At 35.7% G+C, this 13,369-nt stretch overlaps 1 protein-coding gene across 5 annotated transcripts in view; it reads right to left on the bottom strand.

The window, feature by feature from the left end:
• The window catches only part of CWF19L2 (CWF19 like cell cycle control factor 2), a 140,763-nt gene that overhangs the window by 109,236 nt on the left and 18,158 nt on the right, over positions 1-13,369 (bottom strand). For all 5 annotated transcript variants that reach the window (XM_055547764.1, XM_055547766.1, XM_055547765.1 and 2 more), the window contains exons 4-6: positions 11,971-12,081; positions 11,107-11,226; positions 4,129-4,222 (exon numbers count right to left, since the gene is read on the bottom strand). In XM_055547764.1, the coding sequence (XP_055403739.1) occupies positions 4,129-4,222; positions 11,107-11,226; positions 11,971-12,081 (325 nt within the window). The remainder of the gene's footprint in view (positions 1-4,128; positions 4,223-11,106; positions 11,227-11,970; positions 12,082-13,369) is intronic.

Below are 13,369 nucleotides of genomic sequence, written 5' to 3'. Positions count from 1 at the left end.
CGGGGTCACAAAGAGTTGGACACAACTGTGCAACTATCCTCATATGTGGCATCTATAAAAATGGTACAGATGAGCTTATTTGCAAAGCAGAAACAGAAATACAAGTGTAGAGAACAAACAGTGGATACCAAGGGGGAAGGGAGGGCTGGATGAATTGGGAGAGTGGGACTGACATATATACACTTACATGTGTAAGAACAGATAACTAAGGAGAACCTATTGTATAGCACAAGGAACTCTATTCAATCCTCTGTGGCAACATTTTCTTCCCATTTTTTTCTAAATGGGAAGAAAATCTAAAAAAAGAGCAGATAAAGGTCATGTATGATAAATTCACAGCAAACATCATTCTCAATGGTGAAAAACTAAAATCATTTCTTCTAAGGTCAGGAACAATACAATGATGTTCCCTCTCTACACTATTACTGAAAATAGTGTTGGATGTCCTAGCCACAGCAATCAGAGAAGAAAAAGAAATAAAAGGAATTCAAAGTGGAAACGAAAGAAGTTGTACAGCATATAATTGATTAACTGTGCTGTACAGCAAAAAATAACACAACAGTGTAATGCAATTATACTTTAATAAAAAACAAAATAAAGAAAAAATCATATCATAAAGCAGTTATATTCTAATAAAAATTCATTAAAAATAATAATAATCAATATGCAATTGAGGCCCATACCCCTTGGTCCCAATAACAGCAATAATAAAATATTTTTAATAAGAGAATTCATGAATTTAATATTTAAAAATCAAAAATATCAATTTGCAGTAGCATCTATCAAGAAATTAAACTCAACAAGTATTTTGTGAACATTTACTATGAATCAGAAAATCTATTAAACACAGAAGGAAATAAAACATAATCAGGGGGTATAACAGGGGTGAATGGGGTATTAGCTTATTAAAAATATAACTTTTATAAACAAACAAAAAAAATCATGAATATGGCATGGTTCCTTTCTTCTCTCTGAGATAAATATATATCAAATAATTACAGTAAATTCATTGGTATGTGCATGCATTCTAAGTCATTTCTGTCATGTTCAACTCTTTGCAACCCTATGCACTGTAGTCCACCAAGTTCCTCTGTCCATGGGATCCTCCAGGCAAGAATACTGGAGTGAGTTGCCACGCCCTCTGCCAGGGGATCTTCCATGAAGCACTTAATATTGACTATATCTGAAGTCTGCTTTTTATAAGTCAAAAATTAAGAGGCTGAGCAAATGCTTCTAAAATTAAAAGTTGAATTGTTATAGACAAAATACAATCAAGTAAATCTGGGCTACATCCTCATTTTTCTCAGAAGACAGAATAATATGAAAATAGCAATAAACTCAGTACCAGGAGACCTAGATTTTAGTCTTATTGTTATTACTAAACAGTTGTAAGATCTTAAGCAAGTCATTAACGCCTTTAAACTTTGTCTATCTGTAAAATAAGGCAGTTGATTTAAATTACCTTTTAAATTTTTTCTCAAAAGTTTCTATAAGAGAAAGCCAAAAAATGAAGAGGGAAAAATTCTATTCGATGAACAAAAATACAGATATTTAAAGCAAGAATTTTTACTAACTACATGGCAACAAAGTCTTCTAATGAAAATTTAGAGTAACTAACCCTATATTAGAATTAGAAAGAAAAGCTGGGTTCTAGTACTACTCACATGACTATAGGCAATAACTTGACCAATTTCAGTCTTAGTTTCCTGAAAATTAGATATTAACTATAACCAATTGGGACATCTACTTTGCTATCCTCGCATGGCTGTTATTGAAAATAAGCTAATACAAAAATGTGCCATGTAAACTTAAAAATTGTACAAATGTTCCCGTTACTAAAATATGACTGAAGACAATTTTGTATGGACAATGAAAACATGCTTACTTTTCCACTTAATTTTCTCTAAAGGAAAAAAATATCAAGAGTAACGTTAATTATTGTGTATGTGGCACTTCAATCATCACACACAAAAAAAATTGTTGATAAAATCTTCCCAAAACATTTCATCATAAGGACAATTATTTGACATCATCATTATCATTTACTATGTTCTAAATACTGTGATAAAAGATTTTTCTCATTTAATTCTCACAATAACCATGTAAGACAGGAAATATCATTATTTCCTACTACATTTAAATTGGGCTCAGGGAGGTCAGGAAACATTCCCCAAATCACAGAACGAGTAAATGGAAATGCCACAATTCTAATCTCAAGAAGTCAAAGTCCAAGTCCTTCGATATAAACACCAGCTCTACATACATTCTTAGTATTACTCTTATAATATTAATACTTTCAGGTGTCTTATAGTTTCAACTCTACCACTAGTCTAAACAGAATGACTACACTATCTGCATATGCAAAAAAAAAAAAAAAAAACCCTGTAGATCATTTTTTAAAGCTTAATTTCAACTCTGGGATATGAATGTCTGACAGACATTTGGAGCTTTCTGTCATTCTTCCTCCTAAATAAATATGAGAGGGAAATGGTGAGAGCATGATGTGAAAGGGAACAGAGACAGGCTCTCTAAAGCCTCTGTATAGGTCATTTTTCTCCTACTGCCTTTGATTCTGCTGGACCAGCCAGCTGAAAGATACTACTCAGGGTAGAATTCTGGGTCTTCAATCAGTGAAGAACCTGCTGACTACATATACTCAAGGACAGGATTTATCAATTCTAAGTCTTTCCCATATATGAACTTATTGACTGTCCTCTGAAAACAGGTATTGGTAAAGGCTTTAATCAGTCCTACATAATGGTTTACTGAGAAAACCTATGATCCTCAAACTCTTAAATTTCTAAAACTCAGTATTTCAAAGACACCTTTATATGACTATAGCTATTATTATATAGCCCAGCAGAGACATTTCTGCCCATGATGAAAGGTAATAAAGAAAAGGCTATAATTACTAATAATATCAGTACAAAATAAAAGGAACCTATAAGGTGGCTCCAGGGACATCTCTCATAAAATATAAAGGAACATGATAAATGGCCAAAATAAAAATATACTGTGTATAATAAGAAAGAAAACATTCTGTTGAGAAATCACTAAGATGAAAAGATAAAAATTTATAATATTACTATGTGTACACTTGGTTAACTGTAATTAATTAAACTTTTCACTGAGTTGTCAATGTAACACTTAATTGGCATATAAGTATTTTTTAAATTATGTGTGATTATATAGCTTAAGTATTTTCTGTCCATCTGCTGCAAAGTAACAGCACTATCCTAAGGTCAACACAAATATATAAATGGTGGCAAAGTAAAAACTTCTGAAGATATGAAATCACATATTTAATACTTATACATTATTTTCATGGAACTTCACAACCTTAATACTTTATACATTTTGTAAAGGGCTTCCCAGGTGGTGTAGTGGTAAAGAACCCGCTTGCCAATGCAGGAGGCGAAAGAAAGGTGGGTTCAATCCCTGGGTTGGAAAGATTCCCGGAAGAAATGGCAACCCACTCCAGTATTCTTGCCTAGAAAATTCCATGGACAGAGGAGCCTGCAGGCTATAGACCATGGGGTCACAAAAGGGTCGGACACAACTGAGCATGCATACATCACACATAGAATGTAACAAACCAAAGCAATATTATATCTTTACAGAACCATGCTTTGCATTAGTCCATTCAAAATATAAACTCAAATATAAAAATGTTATTGAGTATAAAAATATTTGATCAATTTGCTACCATATTCAAGGTAAAATAATCTTGCCAAGTACTTGTAATTTAAATAAGGTCTTAAAAGACTGAAAATGTTTTATCATTGCTTTTCTATATGTAAACTGAACATTTAGTAATAATCCATAGAAGTTCATAATAGAAAATGACAAATTTCACATCAAAAAATCAATATACATCATTGTTTTGCAAATATATAAACAGACACAGATGTTTTCAGACTTGATCAAAATTATAGCATCAAGCAGAAATATTTAAATAAGTAGTGATAAAATTCAGATTTAATACATCTCAAAATCTGATTTGGATTGTTATTCATTTTTGGAATTCATAATACATCTTGCCAATCTACTAGCAGACTCAGGTCATTCCCTTAGGAATACCAAGTAACAAGAAATGTTTATGTGGCTACAAGCAAAATATAAAGATACCTTTAGTGACTGATGATACATTACAGTCTTCTGGTGGAAGACCTGTCCCACCATCCTTCCAGTATGGATTCAATTCTCTTTCCAGCAGTCTGGACTGGAATAAAACATTTTTAGAGGTTACAATTTTAAAATAACCCCACTATAAAATATATTAATAAATTAAAAATCTGAGACTCAGTTAACAAGTACAACCTTAGGGAAATATTAAAACACTCTTTTTTTCTCCAATTAACTTATTTATTTTCATTGGAGGCTTATTACTTTACAATATTGTAGTGGTTTTTGCCATACATTGACATGAACCAGCCATGGGCGTACATGTGTACCTCATCCTGAACTCCCCTCTCACCTCCCTCCCCATCCCATCCTCAGGGTCATCCCAGTGCACTGGCTCTGAGTGCCCTGTCTCATGCATCGAACTTGGACTGGCGATCTAGTTCACATACGGTAATATACATGTTTCAATGCTATTCTCTCAAATCATCCCACCCTCACCTTCTCCCAAAGTAATGGAAATAAAAGCAAAAATAAACAAATGGGACCTAATTAAACTTAAAAGCTTTTGTACAATGAAGAAAATTATACGCAAAGTGAAAAGACAGCCTTCAGAATGGGAGAAAATAATAGTAAACGAAGCAACTGATAAAACACTCTTAAGACACACTTCTTCCAACTTGGAGGAAATAATGTCTAAATTAACATTCACTCAATGTATTTACTGAATGCCTACCATGAATTAGAACTGTGTTAGATGCAGAAGATAAAACAGTCAATACTGCTAACTCAGCCCTTGCTAGCTTATAAGATAGTGAGGAATAGATAATATACAAGTAATTGACAAGTGCTTTGAAGACAGAAGTACAGAGTGCTAAAACCATATACAATTCAAATTCCTCTCATGCTGACAAATCAAAGACTTCCTAGAGGAAGTACTATGAGGAGTATTAAAGCTAAGAACGAGTAAGAATTAGCCAGTTTCTTTTGTGGGTACCGAGAGCATTAAGGTGCACCAAGGACAAGAATAAAAGCATGTTCATAAAACCCCAGAGGAAAGGAAAAGCACTGCAGCTTTAGGAAAGAAAGTAATTCAGACTTAAATAAAACTTTAGAAGCATGAATGAGTAGCAACAAGAGATTAGGTTGCACAATAATCAGAGGCTAGGTCACAGGAGCCACTTGAAACGGCTATTGGAGCTTCATGCTGGGGCAATGGTGAGTCATAAACACGATCAGCTTTGTATTATACAAAGAGCAAACTGGTTTCAGAGTGGACAAAAGACTGGAGAAGAGCAACATTAGAGGTAGGAAACCATCAGAAAACTGTGGCAGTAATCAGGAAAGAGAGGATAATAACCTAGTAACAACGCGGGAGTCTACCGTGTTCCAAGCGCTATGCCAGACACTGGCGGTGGCGGTTTAGTCACAAGTCATGACCAACTCTCGCGACCCCGCGACTGCAGCCCGCCAGGCTCCTCTGCCCACGGGATTCTCCAGCAAAGAATACTAGAGTGGGCTGCCATTTCCTTCTCCAGGGGATCTTTCTGACCCAGGGATAAAACCCACATCTCCTGCATTGCAGGTGGGCTCTTTACCACTGAGTCATGAGGGATGCTAGGCACGGAGGCTATAATTAACAAGCCAGGCATAGTTCTTACCATCAAAGAAATTACAGCCTTGAGAAAGGAGAAAGACAGCAATATTAATATAGATGAGCACTACAAAATTAAAGGCTACTACAGAAACATATACTAGGGGTATCCAATTTGACTTAGGGGGTCAGAAAATGCTTCTTAGAACTAAAAATTGCAATTACTAGAAATAATAAAGGCAACTAGATAGAAAAGAAGAGAAGGAATTAAATGTTAGTTTCTAGTAATATGTACAACCCTTTGAAAACAAAAATGTTTGGTGAAAATAAAAATTTTAAAGCATTTGAAACATATTCATGAGCTGACAAAAAAGTACAGAATCTTCAATGAACAAAATTTAAGTTAGGGACTTCTCTGCAGTTCCGTGGTTAAGATATCACGTTTCCACTGCAGAGTAAGCAAGTTCAATCCCTTGTTTGAGAACTAAGATCTCACATGCTGCAAGCCAAAAAATAGAAAAAAATAAAAAACAAACAAAAAATTTTAGTTAAAGGTTAACCTGGAGGGATAAACAAAGTAGTATGATTTGACTTCTTATAGTGTATACAAAAAGATTCTGTCACCTCCTTTTTTAGTCTACTATAACATACCTAGTATCTACAATCAAGAAATTCCTTCCAGTGCTCTCAGACACTCAAAGAGATACGCATCAGATACTCAACAGGGTAACAAAGACTAAAATCACATACTGAGGTGGACAACTGACAACAAGTAATACAAATTATGAGATACTACCTGAAAGTATAAAAAAGACACATGACTGAATATATAAAGCACTACTATCAGTAAGAAAAAGACAACCCCAGAACAAAAATTAACAGAAAACATAAATAGGCAGCTCATACTATTAGAAATCTAAATGACAGAAGAAAACAATGAAGAGATCTTACCTAGTAGTCAGAGGAATGTATATTAATGCACAAAATACAATTTCTTACACATTAATCAGCATGACAAAAGTTAAGTATGACAATACAGACACTAAGTATGGTAAAGAAACATGCATTGTTCAGAGACAATACACAGATACTATGTCTTTGCAAGTGTCTGTAAAGAAAATAGGTGCATACTTCATAACTCAGCAATATTACTTCTAAATATGTACTATGGAGAAATTTAGCACTGCTTGTAATAGTTTGTAAGAGTGAAAAACAACAAAAGTGGAATGGAAATTTACAAAACGGCAGAGTTAGATTATGAAAGACTACTGAGTAAGTAAAAGGAATGACATGGAAATAAAATATATCAACAGAATCAATCTCTAAAATAAGATATTGGTCATATCATTTGCAAATAATATTTCTGACAACAGGTTAATATCTAAAATATACAAACAATTCTTACAACTCAATATCAAAAAGTAAACCACTCAATTAAAAAATGGTCAGAAGACCTGAATAGACATTTTTCCAAATGCCTATGTGTGCCAAAACACAGCTAGCACACACGCACAAGACAAAATGCTCAACATCACTAACCACTGTGGAACTGCAAATCAAAACCACAATGAGATGTCACTTCACACCTGTTAAAATGGCTATCATCAGTTCAGTTCAGTCGCTCAGTCGTGTCCAACTCTTTGCGACCCCAGGAATCGCAACACGCCAGGCCTCCCTGTCCATCACCAACTCCCCGAGTTCACTCAGACTCACATCCATAGAGTCGGTGATGCCATCCAGCCATCTCATCCTCTGTCATCCCCTTCTCCTCCGGCCCTCAATCCCTCCCAGCATCAGAGTCTTTTCCAGTGAGTCAACTCTTCGCATGAGGTGGCCAAAGTACTGGAGTTTCAGCTTCAGCATCATTCCTTTCAAAGAAAACTCAGGGCTGATCTCCTTCAGAATGGACTGGTTGGATCTCCTTGCAGTCCAAGGGACTCTCAAGAGTCTTCTCCAACACCACAGTTCAAAAGCATCAATTCTTCAGTGCTCAGCTTTCTTCACAGTCCAACTCTCACATCCATATGTGACCACTGGAAAAACCATAGCTTTGACTAGATGGACCTTTGTTGGCAAAGTAATGTCTCTGCTTTTTAATATGCTGTCTAGGTTGGTCATAACTTTCCTTCCAAGGAGTAAGCGTCTTTTGATTTCATGGCTGCAGTCACCATCTGCAGTGATTTGGGTCCCCCCAAAATAAAGCCTGACACTGTTTCCACTGTTTCCCCATCTAATTCCCATGAAGTGATGGGACCAGATGCCATGATCTTCATTTTCTGAATGTTGAGCTTTAAGCCAACTTTTTCACTATCCTCTTTCACTTTCATCAAGAGGCTTTTTAGTTCCTCTTCACTTTCTCAAAAAGACCACAAATAATGTGTTGGTGATGCAGAGAAAAAAGAATCCTAGTACATTCTAGGAAAATGTAAATTGAGACAGCCACTATGGAATACAGTATGAATGTTCCTCAAAAAAATAAAAACAAAATTACTATATGATCCAGAAATTGCATTCCTAGGTATATATTCAAAGAAAATGAAACACTAATTCAAAAAGACATATGTACTCCAATGTTCATATCAGAATTGTTCACTACAGTCAAAATATTGAAGAAAGCTAAGTATCCATCAATAGATGAATGGATAAACAAGTTGTGATACACACACACATACTGGAATATTACTCAACCGTATGAAAAGAATGAAATTCTGCCATTTGCAAAAACATGGATGAACCTACAGCATATCATGCTTAGTGAAATAAGCCAAGGCAGAGAAAGACAAACACTGCAGTTATTACTTATGTGTGAAATAAACGAATAACAGAAACAGACTCACAGAACAAACTAGTGTCATCAGTAAGGAAAGGTAATGTCAAGGGGTTCAACAGGGGTAGGGAGTTAAGATGTACAAACTACTATGTACAAAATAAACTACAGGACATATTAAAGAGCACAGGGAAGTATAGCCACTGTTTTATAAACTACAAAAATACTGAATCACAATGTTGCACACCTGAAACTAATATTGAATATAAACCACACTTCAATAAAAAATAAAATTAAAGTAAAAGCACAATAAAGCTTTTAAATACCAATTACAAAAATTAAAAAAAATTAAAATGCTAACCATCATCTGAAGAAAGAAACAAGAGACTAACATGATGTGCCAGGCACAACATACTCAAACTGGTCTGTGGATGTTTGAAAACTGGCTAGTCTCACTCATTAGTCTAGATGATTTACTCCTGAACAATAATCTGAATTTTTACCTAAGCAAAAATCAAAAATTACTACAGATTATCAAACATCAGGACTAAATCCAGATATTTACAAGGCAGCAAAATAAATTCATGGGTAAAAGAATATTAAATATTCTTCCCTTTCAAATGTATAAAAGGAATAAAGCAGCTCCTATAGTTTTCTAAAAAGTTTATAATCTCATAAGGGAAGTAAAATAAGACTATTAAATTAGAGCACTTTATAGAAAACTACAAGTACTAGAAAGTAAAGGAACAAATAAAGTACTATGGAAACATAAAGGAAGAAGAGATTTATTTCAATCAAGAGAAATAGTAAGAATTTCATCATATATATCAAGTTAAGCCTTGAAGGATAAACAAGATGCAGCCATACAGAGATAGAGGGCATGTACTTAGAAAAATCCAGATGAACAAAAATTCCGAGACAGGAAATTACAGAAAAACACAAAGTAATTAACTATTTTGGCTGAAGTGCAAATCACCCAAAAGAAAAGAGTCCAATCTGTTTGGACTCCATTTGCAGGCAGCATTTTGAGGTCTTTAATAAAGAACAATAAATATAGCTCCTTTCTTTTCAATCTAGGCTCTGAGCAAGGTAAGAAACAAACACTCACTCTCACACACACACACACACACACACAAAAGAAGAAGAAATAAAAGACAAAAATCACCTTTATTATTGCTGCTAAGTCGCTTCAGTCATGTCCGACTCTGTGCGACCCCAGAGATGGCAGCCCACCAGGCTCCCCCGTCCCTGGGATTCTCCAGGCAAGAACACTGAAGTGGGTTGCCATTTCCTTCTCCAATGCATGAAAGGGAAAAGTGAAACTGAAGTCGCTCAATCATATCCGAATCCTAGCGACCCCATGGACTGCAGCCCACCAGGCTCCCCCGTCCATGGGATTTTCTAGGCAAGAGTACTGGAGTGGGGTGCCATTGCCTTCTCTGAGGATTATCAGTACTGTCTTCTAAATTCCACATACATGCATTAACATACAGTATATGTCCTTCTCTTTCTGACTTATTTCACTCTGTATAATAGGCTCCAGATTCATCCACCTCATTAAAACTAACTCAAATGTGCTCCTTTTTATAGCTGAGTTCAAAAGTCCGTCTCGTCGAGGCTATGGTTTTTCCAGTGGTCATGTATGGATGTGAGAGTTGGACTGTGAAGAAGGCTGAGCGCCGAAGAATTGATGCTTTTGAAGTGTGATGTTGGAGAAGACTCTTGAGAGTCCCTTGGACTGCAAGGAGATCCAACCAGTCCATTCTGAAGGAGATCAGCCCTGGGATTTCTTTGGAAGGAATGATGCTAAAGCTGAAACTCCAGTACTTTGGCCACCTCATGCAAAGAGTTGACTCATTGGAAAAGACTGATACTAGGAGGGATTGGGGGCAGGAGGAGAAGGGGATGACAGAAGATGAGATGGCTGGATGGCATCAACGACTCGATGGACGTGAGTTTGAGTGAACTCCAGGAGTTGGTGATGGACAGGGAGACCTGGCGTGCTGCGATTCATGGGGTCACAAAGAGTCGGACATGACTGAGAGACTGAACTAAACTGAATATTTCATTGTTTATATGTACCACAACTTCCTTATCGTTTTATCTGTTGTTTATTGTTTCAAGTGAATCTCATTTACGGACCATCATTACATTTTCATGTATTTTATGATTTTAGCTTATGACCTTCAATGCCATAGAACTTGTTTCTGAGAGACATGTGAGGCCTAAGTTGACAGTGTCATCCCCTAGAAAGGACCGATAGTTACTTTTGCCAATCACTTCAAGGCACTACTAACTCAAGAATACTTTAAATTCTCACCTCAAAGATTTTCAGACCACACATATAACATGGTTCAAGTCCTAAACCCTTATAAATCAAAGCTGTAAACCAAACTCTATACTCAGCCATATATGCCCTAGAATTATAAATACAACATACATTTATACTTATTTCTGGCAAAAAAAATTTTTTTCAAGAACTTCTATCACATTTCATAGTTGTTCCCACTGATTTTATTAAATACCACAAAAAATAATATCTTACAAGTAAAACTGCATTTATATACATGTGTATCACTTAAAGGCAAATTAGAAAGGTAAAGTATTTTAAATATTCTCTTACCTGTTCAAGTGCCTGGGTTTTCTCTTGCTGTGTTTTCCTTGCAGCTTCCTTTTCAGCTTTGAGTGACGATGACGACACAGTTTTAACAGACATAAAATCAACAGTCATCCATTCATCCCTCTATTAAGAAAAAGAAGTCACTTCAGTATAAATTGATTAGAACAACACTAAACATTTAGTAATAAATTTTAGAGATCCTAGGGGCATTCAAACCTGGATTAAAGACACATGGCTGTATAATTTCTTAGCAAGTTTCTTAGTCTCTGTAAGCCATAACTCTCCCCTGTAAATATGGGTAAAAACACCTACATTTCAGGAATGCTGTAAGGAGTTAACAAGAAACTGACTTAAGGCATCTAGCTCAATGCCTGATACAAAAGAGGCACTCAGACATTATTTCTTCCCACCTTTCTTTCTTCACTGTTGCTAACAATATAAAAATAACAGTCTTCTTTGGCATATGAACTACAACCCAAAACTGTGAACTATTCAACTAAGAGCATTGCTAATAAAATTTTGGCATGCAGTGAAGGGAAAAACTGTGACTTGAACTCCACTAACTATAGAAAGGGCAGATAGATGTAACAGTACAAAGCTTCAAGTACATAAGGGGAGAAGTACCACTTCCCTGTCAACAATCAGAAGCAGAAAACCCTGCGAGACTAGACTAGGGATAAATGCTAACTTTCCCACAGGAGAAGAAACGAAGTTCAAAAGCTCAGCAGATTGCATTATTGCTAAATTACTTGTTAAAGTTATATTGTTTACAAAGTCTAATTTTTCTACTGAAGAAATTACACTGATTTCATTTTAACATTAACCTAGTCTTATAAGTTCACACTTGTTTAAAATCAGGTGGCTTACCTGAATAATCTGATTATCTTCTTTTTCTAACTTTTCATCTTTAATCTTCCATGCCTTTTCCTTGCCAGGAGTCTGGAGGGGAACAGCCTCAACCCACTCATCTTCAGAGCTCTAAGAATATTTAGAATATAAGTAAAATTCTCAAATTTACATACTTTCATATAAAAACTCTGTGTAGTTGCACTCTTTCATTTTTTCTCATCCCTAAAATACCAACCTTATTTGGGTTTCCAGTCTTTGCCCACTGTACTTTTTAATCTCTAAATATTCCTCTTGGGGAATTAAATCCATTCTCATGGCTTAAACTACCACCAATTATGCTGACATCTTTCTAATTTATAAACCCAAAGTTTCAATGATTTAAACAACTGCCTACAACATTTAAATGCCATGCTGAACTCAATAAGAACCAAAAGTAAACCCAGCATATACTTCTACAATACTTGTGCCTCTTCCTATATATTTGAATTAAGCATCACTACCCACCCACTTCCCCAAGTCAGAAGTTTCAGGATCATCTTGCCCCTGCCATCTAAACCTACTACTGTATTTCCAAAAGATTTCCAAACTATACCATACAGTGAACATCAAATGACCATCATGGGATCCACCTCCACCCCTGGCCAGAACTGACTGTTTCAGAGGTTGTTACCTAAACCAACTGATTTCAATCTTAGTCACTCTCCAGAAATCTGAAATGGTTTACTCTATAACTAAGGAGAACTGGAAAGACAGTGGCAGAGACTATTTCTACCATGAGGCACATTATTCAGCAAAAATGTATCAGTATCAAGAAAAACAAAAACAGAACTAAGAGGGGAAGAAAAGGAAGACAGAAAGAAGACTCATAAAAGCATTTGTGACTCTAGGTCCAGGTATTTCCTAAAACCCACCTGCACTGCTATATGTCCTATGAGACTCTGCTGCTTTAATAGTGATGAAAGTGAAAGAGGAGAGTGAAAAAGTTAGCTTGAAACTCAACATTCAAAAAACTAAGATCATGGCATCTGGTCCCATCACTTCATGGAAAATACATTGGAAAAAATGGAAACAGTGACAGACTTTATTTTGAGGGACTCCAAAATCACTGCAGATGGCGACTGAAGCCATGAAATTAAAAGACACTTGCTCCTTGGAAGAAAAGTTATGACGAACTTAGAAAGCATATTCAAAAGCAGAGACATTACTTTACCAACAAAGGTCCATCTAGTCAAAGCTATGGTTTTTCCAGTAGTCATGTATGGATGTAAGAGTTGGACTATAAAGAAAGCTGAGCGCTGAAGAATTGATGCTTTTGAGCAGTGGTGTTGGGACTCTTGAGAGTCCCTTGGATGGCAAGGAGATCCAACCAGTACATCCTAAAGGAAATCAGTCCTGAATAATCAATGGAAGGACTGAT

The sequence above is a fragment of the Bubalus kerabau genome, chromosome 15, assembly GCF_029407905.1.
Source record: "Bubalus kerabau isolate K-KA32 ecotype Philippines breed swamp buffalo chromosome 15, PCC_UOA_SB_1v2, whole genome shotgun sequence".
Classification (NCBI taxonomy): Eukaryota; Metazoa; Chordata; class Mammalia; order Artiodactyla; family Bovidae; genus Bubalus; species Bubalus kerabau.
The sequence above is the reverse complement of the archived record's forward strand: the minus strand, read 5'-3'. Positions and strand labels throughout refer to the sequence as shown.